At 42.8% G+C, this 17,296-nt stretch overlaps 1 protein-coding gene across 1 annotated transcript in view; it reads right to left on the bottom strand.

The window, feature by feature from the left end:
* txnrd2.2 (thioredoxin reductase 2, tandem duplicate 2) overlaps positions 1–17,296 on the bottom strand; it is a 185,422-nt gene that overhangs the window by 88,626 nt on the left and 79,500 nt on the right. Inside the window, exon 8 of the mRNA XM_072240869.1 lies at positions 11,086–11,153. Coding sequence (XP_072096970.1) covers positions 11,086–11,153 — 68 coding nt within the window. The remainder of the gene's footprint in view (positions 1–11,085; positions 11,154–17,296) is intronic.

Raw genomic sequence — 17,296 nt, 5'->3', positions numbered from 1 at the left:
TCACAGTGGATTTAATTTGGCTTTTTTGACACTGATCAACAGAGTCTTCCACGTCAAAGTGAAAACATCTCTACAAAATGACCTAAATTAATTACAAATACAAAACACAAAATGATTGATTGCATAAGTATTCACCCCCTTCAAGTCAGTATTTAGTAGATGCACCTCTGGCAGCAATTACAACCTTGAGTCTGTGTGGATAGATCTCCATCAGCTTTGCACATCTGGACACTACAATTTTTCCCTATTCTTCTTAACAAAGCTGCTCAAACTCTGTCAGATTGCAAAGGGATTGAGTGAACAGCCTTTTTCAAGTCCAAATTCTCAATTGGATTGAGGTCTGGACTCTGATTTGGCCACTCCAGGACGTTAACTTTGTCATTTTTAAGCCATTCTTGTGTGGCTTTGGCTTTATGCTTGGGATCATTGTCTTACTGGAAAAGGACTTTCTTCAGGAGCACAGCTGAGAGCATCCTGACTGGCTGCATCACTGCCTGGTATGGAAACTGTACTTCCTTCAAATGCAGGACTCTGCAGAGAGTGGTGCAGTCAGCCCAGCACATCTGTAGATGTGAATTTCCCACTATTCAGGACACTTACAGAGGCAGGTGTGTAAAAAGGGCCCAAAGGATTATTGGGGACCTGAGTCACCCCAACCACAAACTGTTCTAACTGCTTCCATCTGGGAAACGGTACCTCAGCATGAAAGCCAGAACAGGCTCCGGGACAGCTTCTTCCACCAGCCCATCAGACTGATGAATTCATGCTGATACATTTGTATTTCTGTTATACTGACTGCCCTGTTGTACATACTATTTATTACAAACTACTATAAATTGCACATTGCACATTTAGACAGAGACGTAACAAAGATTTTTACTCCTTAAGTATGTGAAGGATGTGAGAAATAAAGTCACAAGTCATAGTTTTCTAGCAGCCTGCATCAGGTTTTCCTCTGAGATTTCCTAGTATTTTGCTGAATTTATTTCACCCTCTACCTTCACAAGCCTTCCAGGGCCTGCTGCAGTGAAGCACCCCCATAGTATGATGCAGCCACCACCGTGCATCATGTTGGGATGGTGTGTTTCTGATGATGTGCAGTGTTTGGCTTACGCCAAACGTGGCATTTAGTCCAATGGTCAAAAAGCTCAATTTTGGTTCCATCAGATCCTAAAACCTTCTTCCAGCTGACTTCAGGTCTTCCATATGCCTTCTGGCAAACTCTAGCCAAAATTTCATGTGAGCTTTTTTTCAACAGTGGCTTTCTCTTTGTCACTCTCCCATAAAGCTGCAACTGATGAAGCACCCAGGCAACAGTTGTATGTGCAGTATCTCCCACCTCAGCCACTGAAGCTTGCAACTCCTCCGGCATTGTCATAGGTCTCTTGGTGGCTTCCCTCACTAGTCCCTGTCTTGCAGGGTCACTTTGTTTTTGAGGTGCCATATTCTTTCCATTTCTTATGATCGACTTAACTGTACTGCAAGGGATATTCAGTGACCTGCAAATTTTCTCATATGCATCTCCTGACTTGTGCTTTTCAATAACCCTTTCAAGGAGTTGCTTGGAGTGTTCTTTTGTCTTCATGGAGTAGTTTTTGCCAGGATACTGACTCACCAGCAGATGGACCTTCCAGATACAGGTGTATTTTTACTACAATGAATTGAAACACCTTGACTGCACACAGGTCTCCAAAAACAGATCTCCATTTAACTAATTATGTGACTTCAAAAACCAATTGGCTGCGACAGTGATGATTTGGTGTGTCATATTAAAGGGGGATGAATACTTATGCAATCAATTATTTTGACTTTTATGTTTGTAATTAATTTAGATTACTTTGAGAGATATGATTTCACTTTGACTTGAAAGCCTTTTTCTTTTGATCAGTGTCAAAAAAGCCAAAGTAAGTTCACTGTGATTCAATGCTGCAAAACAATAAAACATGAAAAATTCCAAGGGAGGAGTGAATACCTTTTATAGGCACTGCATATATAGCTAGGGTGCCTAAGACTTTTACACGGTACTATATTTGTCAATGTAAAGTAGAGAGTGAGTTTGTAAATCTGGCGGATTTATTGGTCATTACCAAATTTCTCTCTGGTTCTTCCCACTCATTCCCCCATTTCCCAACTAAGATCCTGCCCCCTCTCCCTGCCTCCTTCCTATTCTCATTCCACAATAGAGATCCGTATCAGAATCAGGTTTATCATCATTCAAATGTCATGAAATTTGATTTTTTTTTGTGGCAGTACAGTGCAATACATAAAATTACTACAGTACTGTGCAGAAGTCTTAGGCACCCTAACTATATATATGTACCTAATACTTTTGCACAATACTGTAGGAAAGCTCTGTTGCAGCTGTACAGGGTGTTGGTGAGACTACACCGGGAATGCGTTTGGTCCCCTTACCCAAAGAGCAATATAGCAGCAATGGTGACAGACCTAAAGATATTCACACCAATTTCTAGGATGTGAGAGTTGTTCTATCAAGAAACTTCAAACAGTTCAGGTTTGTATTCCCAAATACAAACATGAAGAAGGCACGCCAGTGGCGGCACTTCATTTGGAGTTTGAGGAGATTTGGTATCTCACCAAAATCTCTATCAAATTTCTAGATGCACCACGGAGAACATTTTGACCAGTGGCATCACTGCCTGGTACACAGGTTCCAATGCACAGGATCTCAAAAAGGTGCAGAGGGTCGTAGACACAGCCAGCTCCATCGAGGGAAGTAATCTCCCTACTACTGAAGACATCTTTAAAAAGCGGTGCCTCAAAAAGGGGGTACCCATCTTTATGGACCCCCACCATGGCCGCTCCTCACTACTACATCAGGGAGGAAGTACAGGAGCCCGAAGGCACACACTCAACATTTCAGGAACAGCTTCTTCCCTTCCACAATCAGATTTCTGAACAGTCCATGAACAAGTCCTCAGTATTTGCTGTCTTTTGGCACTAATTACTGTTTTTATATTTCTTAATGAACCCACTAACACAAACTCACTATTTTAAATACTAGAGTTCCTCCAGCATTCTCTGTGTGCACTGCTCTGGATTTCCAGCATCTGCTGAATCTCTTATGTTTGTTATTTCTTTAGTCTTTGTTGTCTCCATGCTGTGTATGTGCACGAAACAAGTCAGTGATTTTCTGATAAGACCAAATCCGATTAAAGCTAGTAGTCCAGGCATCAATTTAAAAAAATTCAAAAGCCAATTATAGTCAAAAAAAGACTTAGTTGATGACATGACATTGTTTATTAAATTAAATTCAGCACTGTGAGCTCAAATTGCATTGAAAATTCCAGAGCTGAATTCCACACAACATCAAAGAGAAGCTTCCACTATTAGGCAAGTCTCTCGGAGCTCCGGTTTAAAAACATTTTGTTCGACTAATGGTGTGAGTTGCCATTATTTTAACTACATTTTTTTACCCTATTATGATTGACACTACAACAATGAAACTGCAGATGCTGGAATGTAAACAGAAACTGTGGGAACTACTCAGCAGGTCAAGCAGCATCTGTGGAAAAAGGAACAGAATTAACGTTACGGGGTCAAAGACACTACATGCTTCAAGCAGTTTCTGGTTTTGTTGTGCTTGAGTAAGTATTTAGGGATATGATCCGCATCTCTTAGTCCCACACTACCAAAGAAAATTTATTAAGGTGGAGAGAATGAGCAACTTCAATATTGGTTGTCAATATCTCTGAGGATCTATCCTGGCCCCAACATATCAACACAGCTACAAAAAAAGGAACAACAGTGGCTATATTTCATTAGGAGTTTGAGGAAATTTGGCATGTCATCAAAGGCACTTGCAAATTTCTGCAAATCTACCATGGAGAGCATTCTAATTGGCTGCATCAACAACTGGTGGGCGGGGGGGGGACACTATACAGGACCAAAATAAGCTGCAGAGACAACTGGACTTGCTGAGTTGTCTAGAAGACATTTCGCCACTCATCCAAGAGGCTTCTTCAGTTCTGATCCATGGTGGGTAGTTTTCCGACTTAATAAACTCTGTGAGTTGCTTAAAGGTAAATCACATGAGGATCATTAAGAGTCATAGAGGTAATGAGAGGGTCACTAGGCTTATCTTTGCATGAGGTGTGAACTGTTGTGGAGACGCTGGGGTAAAGACGTTCGGACTGCATTGTAAGTAACTAATGGGTGGTGTCATACCCTGTGTTCAGGGATGGGTTTTCCAGTTTGACAAAGATGGCTCCTTTAACCCCGCTTTCAAACCACCTGTTCTCCCTGTCCAAAATGTGCACATTGTTATCATCAAAAGACTGTTCCTTGTCCTTTAGGTGTAGATATACAGCCGAGTCCTGACCTGAGGTGTTAGCCCTCCTATGCTGGGCCAACCATTTATGAAATGGTTGTTTTGTCTCGCCGATATACAGATCTGTGCAGTTCTTGTTGTATTGTATAACATATACAATATTGTTCTGTTTATGTTTGGGTGTAGGATCCTTGGGGTTTCTGTCTGAGTGTGTTTGTAGGTTTGAAACCCACTGGGATTTGATGTTTGTTGAAAATCCTTCTGAGTTTCTCTGAAACTCCAGCTACATATGCAATGACTATGTCTTTCTGTCTGCATTGTTCCTTACCTCTGACTGTTGGGCTCCAAGTAGTAGCCAAAAGTGGGTTTGAGATTGCAAAGGGAACTGGAAAAGGCATGAAATAAGGGTAATGACACATTTGTAATGGGGGACTTCGATATGCAAGGGGATTGGGAAAATCAGGTTGGTGTCAGATTGCAAGGGAGGGAATTTGTTGAATGCCTACGAGAAAGGTTTTTAGAGCAGCTTGTGCTTAAGGCCATCTTAGATTGGGTGTTGTGTAATAACCCAGATCGTATTAGGGAGCTTAATGTAAAGGAACCCTTAGGAGGGAGTTATCATAATATGGTTGAATTCATACTGTAATTTGAGAGGGAGAAGCGTAAGTCAGATGTATCAGTATTACAATGGAATAAAGGAAGTTACAGAGGCATGAGAGATGAACTTGCCCAGGTGGATTGGAGGAGGACACTGGCAGGAGTGAAGGCAGAGCAGAGGTGGCTGAAGATTCTGGGAGTAGTTCACAAGGCACAGAATAGACATGTCCCACAGAAGAAGCTGTTCTCAAATGGCAGGGGTAGGCAACCATGGCTGACAAGGGAAGTTAAGGACTGCATAAAATCCAAGGAAAGGGCATATATGGTAGCAAAAGTGAATAGGAAGTTGGATGATTGGGAAATATTTAAAATCCAACAAAAGGCAACTAGAAAAGCTATAAGAAGGGAAAAGATGGAATATGAAGGCAAACTAGCTAATAATATAATGCAGGATACGAAAAGGTTTTTTTCAGTTATATAAAGAATAAAAGGGAGGTGAGAGTTGATATTGGACCACTGGAAAATGATGCTGGTGAGGTAGTAATGGGAGACAAAAAAATGGCAAATGAACCTAATAAGTACTTTACACCTGGCTTCACTGTGGAAGACACTAGCAGTGTGCCACAGATCCGTGAGTATCAGGGAGCAGGAGTGAGTGCCATTGCTATTAGAAGGGAAAGGTGCTCGGCAAACCTAAAGGTCTTAAGGTGGATAAATCACCTGGGCCAGATGGATTACATCCCAGTGTCCTGAGAGAGGTTGCTGAAGAGATAACAGATGCATTGGATAGTTGGATAGATAGATAGATGAAGAATCACATGATTCTGGCATGGTCCCGGAGGGCTGGAAGTTTGCAAATGTCACTCCACTCTTTACAAAGGGAGGAAGGCAAAAGAAAGGTTAGGCCAGTTAGCCTAACCTCAGTAGTTGGGAAAGTGTTGGCATCTATAATTAAGGATGAGGTTTCGGAGTACTTGGGGACTAATGATAAAATAAGTCAAAGTCAGCATGGTTTCTGTGAAGGGAAATCTTCCCTGACAAATCTGTTAGAGTTCTTTGAGGAAGTAACAAGCAGGGTGGACAAAGGAGAAGCAGTGGATGTAATTTATTTGGGTTTTCAGAAGGCATTTGATAAGGCCCCACACATAAGGATGCCTAAAAAGATAAAAATCCTATAGCGTTACAGGAAGGATACCAGCATGGATAGAACAATGGCTGACAGGCAGGAGGCAGCGAGTGGGAACAAAGGCGGCCTTTTCTGGTTTAATGCCAGTGACTAGTGGTGTTTCTTAGGGGTTAGTACTGGGACTGCTGCTTTTCACACTGTTTGTCAATGGCTTGGATAATGGAATTAATGGCTTTGTGGCAAAGTTTGCCAATGATACGAATATAGGGGGAGGGGTAGGTAGTGTTGAGGAAGCAATGTGTTTGCAGCAGGACTGAGACAAAGTAGAAGAATGGGGAAAAAATGACAGATGGAATACAGTGTTGGGAATGCATTTTGGTAAAAGGAACAATAGTGTGGACTATTATCTAAATGGGGAGAAGGTTCAAACGTAAGGGGTGCAGACAAACTTAGGAGTCCTCGTGCAAGACTCCCAAAAGGTTATTTTACCGTTTGAATCTGTGGTAAAGAAGTCAAATGCAATGTCAGCATTTATTTCAAGTGGAATAGAATATTAAAACAAGGAGATAAGACACCAGTCAGTCTGCACTTGGGAGTATTGTCAACAGTTTTAGGCCCCTTATCTCAGAAAGGATGTACTGTCATTGGAGAGAGTTCAGAGGAGGTTCATGAGGATGATTCCAGGATGAAGAGGTGAACCTATGAGGACCATTTGGCAGCTCTGGGCCTGTACTCAGTGGAATTTAGAATGCGGGAGGATCTCATTGAAACCTACCGAATGTTGAAAGGGGTGGATAGGGTGGTTGTAGAGAGGATGTTTCCTATGGTGGGGGTATCCAGAACTAGAGGGCGCATGTTAATAGTTTCCTCATCAGTCGGGACATCAAACGATATGGCGAGAAGGCAGGTGTGGGGGGTTGAGTGGGATCTGGGATCAGCCATGATGGAATGGCTGAGCTGAATTGATGGGCTGAATGGCCTAATTTTGCTCCTGTGTCTTATGGTCTTAATGTCTTGTTCGATTAGTTTAATTATCCTTCCGTTGTCTCCTGCTGTAGGTTAAGTCTCCACAGAACTAGTTGAAATATATAAGGACACTTTGAAACCATGTGCAAGCTTTGAATGAGTGTGCTGTAGGAAATTTGATGATCCTTGAAGTAATTGCAGCTATAACCATCCTAAGGCAAAAAGCTAAATATAACTAAAAGCACTGGAAGTTCCTTTTGACATATCACTTAAAAGGATTAGAACAACAAATTATGTCGTCCATCAAGCCTCACAAGATATTCATTAACTGGTAAATTATTAGCATTACCTGTTTTTCTTCCAAAAAAAAATCGGAGGAAAAATTGAAGAGTATTTTTTCTTACATGTTTAATACTATTTACGCAGATCATTCTCAAAGTTCACATTTTTTATTTTACTCCTCCCCTTCTCCCAAGAAGAAACATTTCAAATCATGAACAGAAACACAAGTTGTTCTGCAGATGCTGGAAATCCAGAGCAACACACACACACAACACTGAAGGAACTCAGTAGGTCAGAGAACATCCACGGAAATGAATGAACAGTCGACATTATGGGCAAAGACCCTTCGTCAGGACTGGAAAGGAAGGGGGAAAGATGCCAGAGTAAGAAAGTGAGGGGAGGAGAAGGAGGACAAGCCAAAAGCTGATTGGTGAAACCAGGTGGATATGGTAAGAGGGGTATGAAGTAAGAAGCTGGGAGGTGATATGTGGAAAAGGCTAAGGGCTGAAGATGAAGGAATCTGATAGAAGAGGAGAGTGGACTATGAGACAATAGGAGTAGGAGGAGGAGGGGAACCAGCGGGAGATTTAGGCAGGTGAGAAGAAGAGGTAAGAAGTCGCCAGAGTGGGGAATAGAAGAAGAGGGAAGGGGGAAGGGGGAAAGGTCAAATCAAATTAAATTAAAGGAAATGAGAGACATGGAAGCAGTTACTAAGTGTATAACATTGGGCCAACAAGATAACATACTTTGTGTTACAAACATTACACTACAGCCTTGCACAGAAACCTGCACCGTGGATTATCTACAGTACAATAGAATTTCAACCTTCTAAAAAGACTGATATCTCCTTATCTTAGAAAGGGTTAAGGACAAGCTACACGTGAAAAACTAGAATAGCCACGATCCAGATTAATCGCAGAACCCTGACCTTTTTAATTATAATCTGCTTAACCGGGTAACTCAGAATTTCAAGTTCCACAAGCACCAATTAAAGTGAAAGAGGAAGAAGTCAAGATTTCCTAAAAAGTGGCGTAAAATTTGGAATGTAATTTTTTTTCATTCCATTGTATGTGGCAACTTCCTGCCGCCATCTTGCTATCCGCCATATTACTTAGAGTAATATTTTGCTATTACTAGCTCACTCTCACTTCCTTCAGGGAGGCAGTAATGTAGCATCCAGGCCAAAACCACCACACTTAAAGAGCGTTACTTTCGTCACACAGTAAGGCTGATCAACACCTCCACACCCCCAACCACCACTACTTTATCATTCCCTGTCAGAGTCACCTAATGTACAGACACTCCTATCCTAGTGGCACTATATGGACATACAATCAATCTATGTACAGTACTGTGAAAAAGCGTAAAGTATATATATAGCTAAGACTTTTGCACAGTACTGTAGTAATTTTATGTATTATACTGTACTGCTGCCGCACAGAAAAAACAAATTTCATTACATATGAGAGTGATAATAAATCTGATTCTGATCTGGGTGTCTATTGTGGACTGACAGTGGGAAGGGGGTAGGGAGAGAGGAATCATGGTTGGGAAAAGGGGAGGAAGCGGGAAGCACCAGAGAGACATTCTGTAATGATCAATAAACCAATTGTTTGGAATCAAATGTCCTTGCCTGGTGTCTCAGGGTTGGGTGTATCTTCAGCCATGTCACCCCCCACCCACCACCCCAGCATTCCTTTCAGCCACCTGTCCCGCACCCCTCCCGCGGCACTCCAGACTCGCCATTCCCAACATATGTTAGGCATATATGTGCCTAAGACCTTTGAAAATCCTACATATAAGCTATATTATGTATTTATATTTATTGTGATTTTTCATTTTGTTACTGTGTTTTTTGTGCTATATCGGATCCGGAATAACAATTATTTTGTTTTCCTTTACACTTGTGCACTGGAAATGACATTAAACAATCTTGAATTAGCCCATTAATCGCACATGTAGTTATTACACTATTCACTAGTCATCAGCACAATTAGTCACTTTGCCTTAAGTATCGCACCAAACAAGTTCGTCCAAACCTCAGCTCTCTTCAGTAAACTGAAGTTAAAGCTGCCAAAACCAGATCTTGAAATAGACTCTGTGTTCTATTATTCCAGTGCCTTAAGCAATGACAGATTCAACATGTTGTCAACATTAAGCGCACTATGATCAGCTCATTAGATAAGTGGCCAACCTGAATATTCTTTCTAAGGTGCAGGATGAGCAAGAATTCTTGGGTGGCACGGCAACATCAGGGTCGAGTGGTAGCATGGCCGTTAGCACTATGTTCTACAGCACCACCTGTTAGGGTTCAATTCCCCGCTGCTGTCTGTAAGGAGTTTAGTACCTTCTCTCTGAGACCGAGTGAGTTTCCTCCCACATTCCAAAGACATACAGATTCAGGTTAGTGAGTTGTAGGCTTGCTATGTTGGCGCCAGAGGTGTGGCAACACTTGGAGGCTGCCCCCAGCACACCCTCGGACCATTGACACAAATGATGCAGTTTCGATAAATAAAACTAATTGTTTTTAATTTTAATCTTTAATTCACAATTGGAAATTGAGCTGATTAACCAGACAATTCAGTTAATCACCATTTCTGTCAACAAAGATCCATAATTCCCTGAAAGTAGTGTCACAGGGTAGACAGGGTCGTAAAGAGAGCTTTTGGCACAATGGCCTTCATAAATCAGGAGTTGGGATGTTGTGTAAATGCTGGTGAGGCCTAAGTTGGTGTATTGTGTACAGTTCTGATCATCTACCTACAGGAAAGATAGCGATAAGATTGAAAGAGTACAAAGAAAAATTACAAGAATGTTGCCAGGTCTTGAGAACATGAGTTATAGGGAATGGTTGAATAGGTTAGGACTTCATTCCTTAGCGAGTAGAGAAAGAGGGGAGATATGGTAGGGGTTTACAAAATTACAAGGGGTACAAATAAGGTACCTCCAAAGGGACCAGAACCTTATTGTAGTTTGGAAGCTTGTGTGCCTCAATGACCCAGAGTTGGCTAGAGTCAGGGCTCTGTGGTTTGGCTCTTAGTAGGGTCACCCATGACAAACAGGTCAAAGGGTAAGGGCCAGACTATGAGTGGTCCACCGGTCCTTCAGGTACAGGAGTTCAGCTCAGGGCTAACTACACTGACTGGTCAAACAAAATTGTTAAGGAAGCAGCAATAAAGAATCCTTCTACATCTGGGAGCGACAGTATTCCTGAGTCTCCCCCCCAACTTCCTTCCCCCAGGACTTGCATTACGGACAGCAGGGAAGACTGAGAGGAAGCTACTGGCATGATGAAGGAAGCCTTGAGCACCATCAGAGATGGAGGATCTTCATTGCTGTCCTAAATGCCAGCAGCGTAACTGGCATCCAAATCCAGAGAAATACGGTAAATACAAGCACAGCTTTTTCCACTGAGACTGGATGAGATTAGAATGAGAAGTCACAGGGTGAAGGGTAAAATGTTTAAAGGGAACTTCCTTCACTCATAGGGTGGTGCAGGTGTGGAATGAGCAGCCAGCGGAGGTGATGGAAGCGCGGTTGATTGCAACATTTAAGTGAAGTTTGGATAGGTACATGGAAGGGAGGGGCATGGAGGGTTAAGGTCCAGGTGCAGGTTGATGGGACTAGGTGGTTTAAATGGTTCGGAATGGACCAGATGGGCTGAAAGGCCTGTTTCTGTACTATAGAGAGCTCTCTGACTCTACGACTCTATCTATCAGTGCCTGGCATGTACTAATTCCACACAACCGTACTCCTACTTCCAATGTACCAACAATGAAATACATTCGCCTTCACAGAGATCCAGATGAATGGAGCCTTTACTCACGTTTTCCCAGGTGAATCTTGCAGCCAGAAGATGTCATCGCTGGAAATGGCAAACTCGCTCCCAGGAATCTTTCAAACAATAAATGATCACTCAGCAGTCAAAACACAACTCCACATTGTTGTCTGTTGCAACAGTATACACAGCATGCGGGATGGAGAGATCTTGACCCAAAAATATTTACTGCAGAATTGCCATTCTATATGATTACACAGATTGAATTTGCAAAAGTCAAATAGGGTTATACTCTGCATACTGGGAGCCAGATGGCAAATCAAATCATTAACAGAGCCACATAGCTCTCCCTGTTATTCCCTTTGTTGTTGCTTTGCAGGCAATGTTAGTGTCAGAATGGGTGCTGACATTTGCAGGCTGCCCCCAGCACATCCTTGCGTGTGTTGATTACCGGCACACCAATCGTGAGTCGGAGAGCTCTGAGAGAGGAGGAAGTGCACAGGTCCAGGAGCAAAGTTTAAAGGGGAAAGCTTCGCAGGAACTCAGCTATAACCGGCGCGCTAATCATGAGCTGGAGAGCTGGGAAGGTTCAAGCATAAAAGGGAGACACTGCCTAGTGCAGCGGTCATCGACAGAGTGGTCTGAGTCAGAATGGTAGGGCTTTGGCTCATTCGAGCTTCGGCGAGGTAAGTGGGTAGGTGGACTTCTTTTTTTTGGAAGAATAGAGTCTCTGGCACCAAGACTGGTTCCGTGGTGCAGAAGGGAGAGAAGAAGATGAGGAATGTGATAGTCACAGAGGATTCCAAAGTAAGGGGAACAGACAGGAGGTTCTGTCAGCCTGATACTACATGGTGTGTTACAGAGGGTGTGGTGTGACCCTGCGTATAAGAAATAATATTAAATCATTAGAAAGGGATGACATAGGATCGTAAGGTGGAGAGTTTCTGTGGAACAACACACATCAAAGTTGCTGGTGAACGCAGCAGGCCAGGCAGCATCTGTAGGAGGAGGTGCAGTCAACGTTTCAGGCCGAGACCCTTCGTCAGGACTTCGTTAGTCCTGAATAAAAGTTTTTTTATTCAAGAGTGTCGGGGAAGTGAAGTATATGTAGTGAAAATTACGACTGAGAAGGTGCCCAGAAAGCTTAATGGTCTGAGGGTGGATAAATCTCCTGGACCTGATGGAATGCACCTTCAGGTTCTGAAGGAAATGGCTGGAGAGATTGCAGAGGCAAAAACAACGATCTTTCAAGAATCGGTAGATTTTGACATTGTACCGGATGACTGGAAAATTGCAACTGTTACTCCGCTGTTTAAGAAAGATGGGAGGCAGCAGAAAGGAAGGACATAAGCTGGGAAGATGTGGAATCGATATGGGTAGAGCTGCGTAACACTAAGGGGCAGAAAACGCTGGTGGGAGTTGTGCACAGGCCACCTAACAGTAGTAGTGAGGTCGGAGATGGTATTAAACAGGAAATTAGAAATGTGTGCAATAAAGGAACAGCAGTTATAATGGGTGACTTCAATCTACATGTAGACTGAGTGAACCAAATTGGTAAAGGTGCTGAGGAAGAGGATTTCTTGGAATGTATGCGGGATAGTTTTTTGAACCAACATGTCGAGGAACCGACGAGAGAGCAGGCTATTCTAGACTGGGTTTTGAGCAATGAGGAAGGGTTAATTAGCAATCTTGTCGTGAGAGGTCCCTTGGGTAAGAGTGACCATAATATGGTGGAATTCTTCATTAAGATGGAGAGTGACATAGTTAATTCAGAAACAAAGGTTCGGAACTTAAAGAGAGGTAACTTTGAAGGTATGAGACGTGAATTAGCTAAGATAGACTGGCAAATGACACTTAAAGGATTGCCGGTGGATATGCAATGGCAAGCATTTAAGGATTGCATGAATGAACTACAACAATTGTTCATCCCAGTTTGGCAAAAGAATAAATCAAGGAAGGTAGTGCACCCGTGGCTGACAAGAGAAATTAGGGATAGTATCAATTCCAAAGAAGAAGCATACAAATTAGCCAGAAAAAGTGGCTCACCTGAGGACTGGGAGAAATTTAGAGTTCAGCAGAGGAGGGCAAAGGGCTTAATTAGGAAGGGGAAAAAAGATTATGAGAGAAAACTGGCAGGGAACATAAAATCTGACTGTAAAAGCTTTTATAGGTATGTAAAAAGGAAAAGACTGGTAAAGACAAATGTAGGTCCCCTACAGACAGAAACAGGTGAATTGATTATGGGGAGCAAGGACATGGCAGACCAATTGAATAATTACTTTGGTTCTGTCTTCACTAAGGAGGACATAAATAATCTTCCAGAAATAGTAGGGGACAGAGGGTCCAGTGAGATGGAGGAACTGAGCGAAATACATGTTAGTAGGGAAGTGGTGTTGGGTAAATTGAAGGGATTAAAGGCAGATAAATCCCCAGGGCCAGATGGTCTGCATCCCAGAGTGCTTAAGGAAGTAGCCCAAGAAATAGTGGATGCATTAGTGATAATTTTTCAAAACTCGTTAGATTCTGGACTAGTTCCTGAGGATTGGAGGGTGGCTAATGTAACCCCACTTTTTAAAAAAGGAGGGAGAGAGAAACCGGGGAATTATAGACCGGTTAGCCTAACGTCGGTGGTGGGGAAACTGCTGGAGTCAGTTATCAAAGATGTGATAACAGCACATTTGGAAAGCGGTGAAATCATCGGACAAAGTCAGCATGGATTTGTGAAAGGAAAATCATGTCTGACGAATCTCATAGAATTTTTTGAGGATGTAACTAGTAGAGTGGATAGGGGAGAACCAGTGGATGTGGTATATTTGGATTTTCAAAAGGCTTTTGACAAGGTCCCACACAAGAGATTAGTGTGCAAACTTAAAGCACACGGTATTGGGGGTAAGGTATTGATGTGAATAGAGAATTGGTTAGCAGACAGGAAGCAAAGAGTGGGAATAAACGGGACTTTTTCAGAATGGCAGGCAGTGACTAGTGGGGTACCGCAAGGCTCAGTGCTGGGACCCCAGTTGTTTACAATATTTATTAATGACTTGGATGAGGGAATTAAATGCAGCATCTCCAAGTTTGCGGATGACACGAAGCTGGGCGGCAGTGTTAGCTGTGAGGAGGATGCTAAGAGGATGCAGGGTGACTTGGATAGGTTGGGTGAGTGGGCAAATTCATGGCAGATGCAATTTAATGTGGATAAATGTGAAGTTATCCACTTTGGTGGCAAAAATAGGAAAACAGATTATTATCTGAATGGTGGCCGATTAGGAAAGGGGGAGGTGCAACGAGACCTGGGTGTCATTATACACCAGTCATTGAAAGTGGGCATGCAGGTACAGCAGGCGGTGAAAAAGGCGAATGGTATGCTGACATTTATAGCGAGAGGATTCGAGTACAGAAGCAGGGAGGTACTACTGCAGTTGTACAAGGCCTTGGTGAGACCACACCTGGAGTATTGTGTGCAGTTTTGGTCCCCTAATCTGAGGAAAGACATCCTTGCCATAGAGGGAGTACAAAGGAGGTTCACCAGATTGATTCCTGGAATGGCAGGACTTTCATATGAAGAAAGACTGAATGAACTGGGCTTGTACTCGTTGGAATTTAGAAGATTGAGGGGGGATCTGATTGAAACGTATAAAATCCTAAAGGGATTGGACAGGCTAGATGCAGGAAGATTGTTCCCGATGTTGGGGAAGTCCAGAATGAGGGGCCACAGTTTGAGGATAAAGGGGAAGCCTTTTAGGACCGAGATTAGGAAAAACTTCTTCACACAGAGAGTGGTGAATCTGTGGAATTCTCTGCCACAGGAAACAGTTGAGGCCAGTTCATTGGCTATATTTAAGAGGGAGTTAGATATGGCCCTTGTGGCTACGGGGATCAGGGGGTATGGAAGGAAGACTGGTGCAGGGTTCTGAGTTGGATGATCAGCCATGATCATAATAAATGGCGGTGCAGGCTCGAAGGGCCGAATGGCCTACTCCTGCACCTATTTTCTATGTTTCTATGAAACTATAGACCTGTTAGCCTGGCATCAGTGGTCGGGAAGTTGTTGGAATTGATTGCAAAGTATGAGATTACGCTGTACCTGGAGGCAAATGGCAAGATAGGACAAAAGCCAGCAAGGTTTCCTGAAAGGAAAATCCCGCCTGACTAACCTACTGCAATTTTTTGAGGATATTGCAAGCAGAGTAGACAAAGGAGATGCAGCGGATGTGGTGTACTTGGATTTTCAGAAGGCCTTTGACAGGGTGCTGCACATGAAGCTGCTTAGCAAGACAAGATCCCATGGAATTACAGGGGAGTTACTAGCATAGGTTAGGGAGCATTGGCTGATCAGCAGAAAACAGAGAGTGGGAATAAGGAGATCCTATTCTGGCTGCCTGCCAGTTACCAGTGGAGTTCCACAAGGGTTGGTGTTGGGACCGCTGCTTCTTACGATGTATGTCAATGATTTGGACTATGGGATTAATGGATTTGTGGCTAAATTTGCTGATGATACAAAGATAGGTGAAGGAGTCAGTAGTGCTGAGGAAACAGAGAGCCTGCAGAGAGACTTAGATAGTTTAGGGGAACAGGCAAAGAAGTGGCAAACAAAATACAGTGTTGGAAACTGTATGGTCATGCACTTTGGCGGAAGAAATAAACGGGCAGACTCTTATTTAGATGGGGAGAAAATTCAAAATGCAGAGATACAAAGGGACTTGGGAGTCCTCGTACAGGATACCCTAAAGGTTAACCTCCAGATTGAGTCGGTGGTAAAAAAAGCGAATGCAATGTTGGCATTCATTTCTCGAGGTATAGAATATAAGAGCAGGGATGTGATGTTGAGGCTCTATAAGGCAATCGTGAGACCACACTTGGAGTATTGTGAGCAGTTTTGGGCTCCTTATTTTAGAAAGGATATACTGACGTTGGAGAGGGTTCAGAGAAGATTCACGAGAATGATTCCAGGAATGAAAGGGTTACCGTATGAGGAACAAAGGGCAGCTCTTGGGCTGTATTCCCTGAAGTTCAGGAGAATGGGGGGGGGATATCATAGAAACACTCCGAATGTTAAAAGGCCTGAACAGATTAGATTTGGCAAAGTTATTTCCCAAATCCAGGACAGGACAAGAGGGCATGACTCCAGGATTGAAGGATGTCCAATTAGAATGGAGAAGCAGAGAAATTACTTTACATAGAGAGTGGTAAATATGTGGAATTTGTTGCCACGAGCAGCTGTGGAGGCCAAATCATTGGGTGCATGTAAGGCCAAGATAGATAGGTCCTTGATTAGCCAGGGCATCAAAGGGTATGGGGAGAAGGCAGGGGAGTGGGGATGACTGCAAGAATTGGATCAGCCCATGACTGAACAGTGGAGCAGACTCAATAGGCTGAATGGCCTACTTCTGCTCCTGTGGTCTTATGGTTGTTAACAAAATGCCAAGAGCCAATGCTTCTGCTGTTGCTTGTGCAAAGGAAGGGGTTGGGGTGGCGCTTCGGGTTTTTGATGTTTCTATCATTCATTTTATTGGGTTTTGTGTTTTCTGGATGTCTGTGAAGAGTAAGAATTTCAGGTTGTATACTGCATATATTCTATGATATTAAAATGAACCTTTGAACCTGTGATGTGTTTCACTGTATGTGTTGATGTACATTTGATAAATAGATCTGAATGTGAAAGTTGCTGTTGATTTCAACAAAAATGTTTATAAAATCAGCCCTGGATTAATGAGAAGAGAAAATTTATCTAGCACTTTCCCTACCTTACTGGAGATCTACCAACTGACATCAAGTACACGTACGTGGACCAGGTCTTGTCTGTGAGGATGCACCACCAATACAAGCCTACACATTCTGACGGGAATCTGCTTCTAAGATCTGTTATAAATTCCATCATTGTGAATGCAGAATAAATAAAAGGGGATGTTAAAAAATCAAATCAGGGCATCGGCCTTTTTTTAAAATCAATTGCATTAGGAATATGGTAACCAGGAAATGGAATGAGAATCAGGTTTAATATCACCAGCACATGCCATGAAATTTGTTGCCTTTGCAGCAGCAGTACAATGCAATACATAACAACAAAAAATGCAAATTAGTTAAATAAGTAGCGCAAGAATTTAAATTTAAAAAGTAGGGAAGTAGTGCTCATGGATTCAATGTCTGTTCCAAACTCGGATGGCAGAGTGGAAGAAGCTGATCCTGACTTGTTGAGTGCCTTCAGGTTCCTGTACCTCCTTCCTGATGAGAACAAGGCATGACCTGGGTGATGGGGGTC

Source organism: Mobula birostris, chromosome 22 (assembly GCF_030028105.1).
Source record: "Mobula birostris isolate sMobBir1 chromosome 22, sMobBir1.hap1, whole genome shotgun sequence".
NCBI lineage: Eukaryota > Metazoa > Chordata > Chondrichthyes > Myliobatiformes > Myliobatidae > Mobula > Mobula birostris.
Note: the sequence above shows the minus strand (reverse complement) of the source record. Positions and strands in the feature narration are given on the sequence as shown.